The sequence below is a fragment of the Pangasianodon hypophthalmus genome, chromosome 24, assembly GCF_027358585.1.
Source record: "Pangasianodon hypophthalmus isolate fPanHyp1 chromosome 24, fPanHyp1.pri, whole genome shotgun sequence".
Taxonomy (NCBI): Eukaryota; Metazoa; Chordata; class Actinopteri; order Siluriformes; family Pangasiidae; genus Pangasianodon; species Pangasianodon hypophthalmus.
The window spans coordinates 5,388,372-5,396,494 of NC_069733.1; the positions used below are offsets into that span (position 1 = coordinate 5,388,372).

Genomic DNA, 8,123 nt, shown 5'->3' on the forward strand with positions numbered 1-8,123 from the left:
AAACCACGCATTATAGCATTGTAAGAGGATGTTAGGGGAAAATGTAAAATATGAGCATTGACAGTAACCTGAGCTCAGGAGCTGTGAGTCAACAACACTACTCACTGCGTCACTGTGCCTGTAATAAAGAACTGCATGTACATAATTTATGAATTGAGAATAAGTACAGAAAGTGGCAATGGAAGGCCTAGGATAATTTTTACATAGAGAGGTCACACCACATGATATATATATATACACACACACACACATACATACATACATACAGTCAGGTCCGGAAGTATTTGGACAATGACAGTTTTTGTGATTTTACCTTTATATGCCACCTTTATACAAATGGATTTGAAATAAAACAATCAAGATGTGATCGAAGTGCAGACTTTCAGCTTTATTTTAAAAGGTTCCACAAAAATATGGCATTTACCATTTAGGAATTACAGCCATTTTCAACAAAATACCTCCATTTTCAGGGGCTCAAAGGTATTTGGACAAAGTGACATAATTGTAAATATAACCATAATTTTAATACTTGGATGAAAATCCTTTGCAGTCAATGACTGCCCATGTTCTCAAAACTCAAATTCTGAGTTTCCTCCCTGGAGATGCTTTGCCAGGCCTTCACTGCAGCCACCTTCAGTTGATGCTTGTTTGTGGGTCTTTCTGCCTTCGGTCTTGTCTTCAGTAAGTGAAAAGCATGCTCTATTGGGTTGAGATCAGGCGACTGACTTGGTCATTGAAGAATATTCCATTTCTTTGCCTTGAAAAAGTCTTGAGTTGCTTTCGCAGTATGTTTAGGCTCATTATCCACCTGCACTGTGAAGCGGCGTCCTATTAGTTTTGTAGCATTTGGCTGATTTTGAATGATTGGCTGATTTAGCATTTCCTGTTTTTGAATGTTACCAGTGGTATGCACCTTGTTGTAAACTCTCTGTATTTACATTCATGAAGGCTTCCCTTGATTGTTGATTTTGACAATTATATGCCTACCTTCTCCAGAGTATTCTTGACTTCTCCTGATGTTGTGAAGGGATTTTTCTTCACCAAGGAAAGGATTCTGCAATCATCCACTTTAGATGTCTTCCGTGGTCTTCCAGGCTTTTCGATGTTGTTGAGCTCACCAGTGCTTTCTTTCTTTTTAAGAAAGTACCCAACTGTTGATTTGGCCACACCCAAGGTTTTTGCTATCTCTCTTATAGATTTATGTTGTTTTTTCAGCCTTTTTCCTTTTTCCTTGGACTTCATATTGGTAGCTCCAGTCGAATAGCTGCCAAATGCCATCTCAATACCTGATATCAACTCCAGACCTTTTATCTGCTTCATTTGTCTTGAAGTAACGAGGGAATGGACCGCACCCGGTCAATTAACTTCTTGTCAGTCAATTGTCCAAATACCTTTGATCCCCTGAAAATGGCTGTAATTCCTAACTGGTAAATGCCATATTTTTGTGGAACCTCTTAAAATAAAGCTGAAAGTCTACATTTCGATCACATCTTGATTGTTTTATTTCAAATCCAGTGTGGTGGTGTATAAAGGCAAAATCCAAAAACCCTGTGTGACTGTGTGTGTATATATACATATATATATATATATATATATATATATATATATATATATATATATGTATACACACAAACACACACATACAGTCTGGAAGTATTTGGACAATGAGAGTTTTATGATTTTTGTGCATATATATAAAAAATTCAGATTTAATAAACCAAATGTTTATTACCATTTAAAGTATTTATATATTCATTATCAGAACACAATATAATACACAGGTGTATACAAGATCCCTTATTTCTCAACTGTACTTAGTGGCATCTTATCTCTAGCCATGAAATAGGTTACAGCAAGGGTTGCCACCTTGCAACCCTGTGGAAAAATAAGGGACAACCCCAGCCCCCATTTGAAAATTCCTGCTCTATGGATTTATTATTGTATCCTTTCAACAACTTCTACAGTATAATCATAGAATAATGATGGTTTGACACTGTGTGGATTATTGAATAGAAAAAAGATGAGTTGACCATTTTTTTTTTAAGTAAACATTTTTAAAAATATTGCACTTATGAATTATAATATATAAGTATAGACTGATATTTATTTATTTAGACTTTTTAAATTGTAAATTGATATATTTACAGTGCTTGAAAAGCACTTGTAAAAGTATTGCTTTGTAAAAGCAAAAGTATTGTTATTCCTAATAATTCTTCTGCTTATTTTTCAATACATTTCTGTGATTATCACAGCCCAAACCACTTCACATACAGACTACATTCAAACTGCATTTCGAAGCTCTTGGTCATGACAAGTGTGCTCGAGCTATATTTTTGGTTTTGATAACATTTCTAGTTTTTAAATTATTTACTTTTAAATTTTAATTTTGTAATAGACACCCATTAAAAGTACACAGATGGACTGTTTGTCAGGTAAGAGTTCAGTGAGTGAGAGTTTAAAACTCACTTGATTCCCTCAAATGAGTGTAAAATTCTGCATGCAGCCCAGTTGGCTGTTGGGACAGCTTTATGCCAATCCTTTGTGCTGTGTAATCAGGCTGCCTCCACTGGCTATTTTAGCAAGTTTATCACCCAGGTACTAGTTGCACCACATGATTGAGGTCACTCAATTTAACAGGCTCAGAGTTGAAAAACAGGACTTCTCACAAAAATTATTTTTAAAGAACTACAATATTTGTAATAAAAATAAAGCTTTATAGATATCTAATTTTATAATATAATTTAAGTTACTTTGCTACTATACTTAAGTACTATTTTGGAAGATTTGTATTTAATTAAAGTATTATTGATATATTTTAATCAAGTATTATTATTGAAACTGAATACTTTTACTCAACTAAATTTACAAGAGAAAAAACATACCTTTCTCTTTTCATTTTTATTATAACCTTCAAAATAATTGTTAAAGTTTTCAAATGCCATGAGATTATTTTTCTTGCCTAGTTGCTATGCAATCAGTTGTGTTCTCACATACATACAGTGGATATAAAATGTCTACACACCCCTGTTAGAACTTGTCAGAACTTATTCCATCCTCAATGTGAAATTACAATATATAAAAATTAAGTAAAAAACAGTCAGGGAAAAGCTCTGGCTAGGCCATTCAAAAACTTGTTCTTGATCTTCTTTTGGTTAAGCCATTCTTTTGTTGATCTGGATGTATGCTTTGGGTCATTGTCATGCTAAAAGGGGAAATTCCTTTTCATCTTCAGCTTACTAGCAGAAACCTGAAAGTTTTGCACTAAAATCGACTGGTATTTGTAGCTATTCATTATTCCCTCCACCTTGATAAAAGCCCCAGTTGTGGCTGAAGAAAAGCAGCCCTAAAGAATCATGCTGCCACCACCATGATCTCATTGACCATAACACATTTTGGGATGTTTTACATAGTTTGGGGTGATTTAGTTGAGCTTGGATTTTTTTTATTTTTATTTTTTTTTTTGTGAGAAAGGGCTTCTGTCTAGCCACTCTACACCATAGTCCAGACATGAGAAGAATATGAGAGATTGTTGTCACATGCAGAAAGTAATCAGTACTTGTCAGATATTTTTGTAGCTCCTTTAATGTTGCTGTAGGTCTCTAGGCAGCCTTCCTGTTAAGTTTTTGTCTTGTCCTTTTATAAATTTTGGAGGGACGTCCTGTTCTTGGTGATGTCACGTTGGTGTTCCATTTTCTCCACTTTTTGATGATGGCCTCCACGGTGTTCCATGGTTCATGTAATGTTTTGGAAATTTTTTGTACCTCTCTCCTGATCGATACCTTTCAACAGTGGGACCCTGTACAGGCTTTGTAAGCTCTTTGCCGACCATGGCTTCAGCAGGCTGAGGAAACCAAGACGTGAAGAAAGTCTTACAGAATCAGCTGATTTTTAATCAGAATAATTTAATTGCTGACAACTGTATAATAATTACTTTTGGACATGAGATTACATTCTGAACAAAGCCACATCCCCAATTATAAAAGGGAGTGCACTCTTATGCAACCAGGTTATTGTACATTTTTTATTTTTCCCTAAGATGTTTCTGATTGTTTTTCCACTTAATATTTATATGTTGTAATTTCACATTGAGGGTGGAAAAATTCTGACATGACTTATCTTGGTTTAATTTTTTTTACATCACAAAAACCTTCCATTTTAACAGGGATATGTAGACTTTTTATATCCACTGTAAATGACGGGGGAAAAAATCACATTCAGATCATTATCAAATGAAACTGCTCACAACTTTCCTAATTGGACTTTGAGCTAGTCTACTCTTTTGCTGAATTAACCAACAATTCATACAGGAATCTGAATTGTTCAATCCAAAGGCAAAGGAATCCTTTGCTTTCCATTTAAAAACAATATAAAAATTCACTAGAGAAGCTTGTTGATGTAAGTTAGCTTTAAATTTGGCAAATGTGCTAACTAGTTTTGGTTTTGTTGTTAATACCACCTCATTAATTACAACAGGATTATTAAACATTAGCTAACCAGCAAATCACATTCAGGTTTGTCCGAGTTAGCAGAAAATTTAGTCAATATTTGATAAGCTAAATACCAAATACAGCAAAATAAAAATATTTTGACTCTTCTAATAAATAAAAATGACCAATAGATGAAAAGCCTGAAAACCGATTCATATATATAAAACACACACACACGCACACACACACACACACAATATGTGTGTGTTCCACTCCTGTCAGGCAAGAACAAGAATCTGAGGCTATCATGGGCACAGACTCGCTTTTCCCCATTCTGATGTTTACTACGAACATTCACTGAAAATCTTGCCCTGTATCTGCATGGTTTTGTGCATTGTGCTGCTGCCACATGATTGGCTGACTGGATGACTGCATAAATGAGCAGGTGTACAGGCGTTCTTATTAAAGTGGGTGGTATATATGAGAGCTACTACTATGTGGTCTACATTAAAAATGGCAGTCCATATACACAGATCTACAAATATAAAGGAGCTTACCTTGTGAGACATTACAACAAAAAATAAAGCACAGTGCTCTTATTCTCTCTGGGTACACACCAAGTATTAATTGTGGGGTGCAGATAATTTTAAAATAAGCTTTTTTCCATAATAAATACTTTTTAAAAATATACAGAGCCATCATATGTTTATTCTCATAATATAATTTTCCACAATGGAGGGTGACAGTATTTCTAAAGTTCACTGCAAAGTGACCAGTGAAAAAAACGAAACCTTCAGCAAGGTTTGATTATGCAAGATATATCCTCATTATTTTTATGAATAGCAGGTAGCTGATCGTAGACCACGTCTCTAGAATCAGGACTCTACAATGATTAATAATTGGCCACCTTGTTTTTAATAGACGCTGTCGTCTTTACAATAGGCCTTGGCTGAAGCCCAAAATAACATCTCTTTTAACCATTTTATTTTAGGTAACGATGAAACTGGTTAAAATGGTAGCCTATGCATCATTGCTTCTCCCAGGTGTAATAGGCTTTACAGCTAGCGTGATAGCTCTAAAGAAGTGCAATGTTACGGGCAAATGTACAGGTGGGCACAAAACAACACAACCTAATGCAATATATTACAATTATAAATCGTAATCATAATGAGTGATAAAGCAACATTTTGTCTGTTTCGTTTTAATTGTCGACGCAGCTGAATTACGATGCAGGTGACGGAAGTTTCCTAGGCAGGTGCCACGGCCTCACAACGGAATGTCGCCATAAACAAGTCTGACCGGTTTTATCACACTCACTGGTCATACAGTTTTGTTCAACAACCTCATAAAAACGATCGATACGCGAAGTATAACCTAATTTTAACAATTTGTTTCACACAATAGCCATAATATGATTTACCGACATCATGGCTTCCGTCTTCACCTAGACACCTACCCCGACGGTGAGGTTGATGTAGTCGAAGGTTTCTTAACAATGACAACCTTCTTTGTGAGCATGACATCGAAGATTTTAGCTTGGTCTTTGTCAAATACTTGCACCACTTGCATTGAAGCACTCGTTATAAAGTAGCATATTTCAGACCCTTTAATGGCTGTACTAAGCTTACCTGCTGTTTGTCGAAACGGTCCCTTTCTTCTCCTAAACTAGTTTCCGACATTTTACTCTTCATCCTTGATGGCACCTGTCGTATCGAATTCATCCTTTGCTGTAGCCAAGTTTTTCTCCACGAATTTTACGCTGACGTGAGAATCGCTAGAGAACAGTTTGACAACAGAGCGGCACGGACGTAGGTGTAATGTCTACGTTATCGTGGATAGGACATTGAGTAAAGTCTGTGATTGTCTCCAGGCTGTACAGCTTCTGAAATTATTTAAATTGTGGCACACCTACACACTGAATCTCGCTTGAACGCTGTCCCTGCAGTGAAATTAATGGCCTGATTATGCGCCTCAGCGCTCTTTCGGGGAGAAACGCAGACAGACACAACGTACGTCAGAGACTTCCTCCAATGCGTCACACGTGATGTTAAAAATCACGCCTACTGTTATCTCATTTAAGGAAGCAGAAAGCTGATAAAACGTATTTGTGCCCAATTCTGAGTGTGTTCGTTAATGTTATTTTTGCGTATTGGCATGGTTTCCTCTTGATTACATTATACGAAAAGCAATATTATAAAATTATATAATTATATATTATAATCCTGAATTTCCCTTCGGGGATTAATAAAGTTTATCTTATCTTATCTTAAAATTAATCTGTGCCTGCATACCAATAAGCCAGAGAGGCGTATAGGGCCGAAAATGTAGGCTACTCGTAAAAACACGAGACCAAAAAAACCTTCATTCATCAGTGGGAAACTTTGTGGCGGTAAAAGGCAAACAAAGATTTACCAAGAGCGCGTAAAAATTATAAACACCCAGGCGAGCACAGAAAACACAGAGGCGGCTCAATAAGTTACTAGATAATTAAATAAACAGTGAAAACATTTTGTGTATCGCATAAACAGTTTTTCTCGTTTTGTTTGTCAGTCCAAATGTCCAGAACACAGCACATTTCGGCAGCACTTAGCTCTGTCCTTTGGATCAGTTTGCGGTTCGTAGCTTAGTTTAGCAGCTCACGTCTACAGAAAGATTTTGTCCGCAACCCAAAAGCCACGGCATGTTTGGTTCATTTCCTGTATTTGGGCCGATTCAGGATTGAATCGCTTTCTCACTGCAGTCCAGCCGCACCAAGGTTCAGTTCAAACGGACTAAACAAGGCATATGTGAAAGCTCCCGAAAAAACCAAATGGCACCGAACCAAAAGTACCGATATCAACTCTGATTCGGACTCAGGAAACGGAGTGATGTGTATGAAAGCACACAGTTAACGTGTGATCAGTGGGTTTGGAAGGTTTGCCTAAAGTGGAGTTTGGTCCAATAATCCTTTATATCCTATTCCTGCTTGGAAGCTGGAGAATGTGGACCTGGCAGAAGTAATATAGAAGACACTAACATTATGGGAGTAGCAGTTGGCAAATTCCTCAAGAAAATTCTTCTGTCCATTCTTCCAGCTGAAGACAGATGGATCTAATGAAACAGTGATCCAACACGTGTATATATACTGTTAAAATAAATTTTTAAAATACAGTATGTGAGCTGTCCGTGTATACTGCAGACTTAATTATAGGGTAACACTGGGATGAACAGGTTAGACCTGTTTAATCTGGGATTTCTGCATTCAATATATATAAAATATCTACACACCTTTATTAAAATTGCAGAGTTTTGTGATGTAAAAATGAAACCAAGATAAATCATGTTGGATTTTTTCCACCTTTAACTAACAAAATTCAACTGAAAAACAAATAGGAAGTTGTGGGAAAAACAAAAGAAAAAGATAAAAACAAAAAGCTGGTTGTATAAGTGTGCACACCCCATAAATAATACTTTGTTAAAGCAACTTTTGCTTTTAATACAGCACTCACTCTTTATGGGTATGAGTGTAAGAAATTCTTCTTGAAATCCTATCTTGACCTGGCTGTTTTATTCCACTCTTTCAGTACTGACCAGTACTTGCCAGATATTCCTGCAGCTCCATTAATATTGCCATAGGTCTCTTGGCAGCCTCCTTGATAAGTTTTCTTCTTGTCCTTTCATCAATTTTGGAGGGACATCCTATTCTTGGTGATGACA

At 36.3% G+C, this 8,123-nt stretch overlaps 1 protein-coding gene across 2 annotated transcripts in view; it reads right to left on the reverse strand.

Annotated features, from left to right (window-relative positions):
- The window catches only part of hip1rb (huntingtin interacting protein 1 related b), a 79,118-nt gene extending 72,652 nt beyond the window's left edge, over positions 1–6,466 (reverse strand). For both annotated transcript variants that reach the window (XM_034298907.2, XM_026939549.3), the window contains exon 1: positions 6,056–6,466. In XM_034298907.2, coding sequence (XP_034154798.1) covers positions 6,056–6,148 — 93 coding nt within the window. In that variant the 5' untranslated portion in view covers positions 6,149–6,466. The remainder of the gene's footprint in view (positions 1–6,055) is intronic.
- Positions 6,467–8,123: the final 1,657 nt, after the last annotated feature.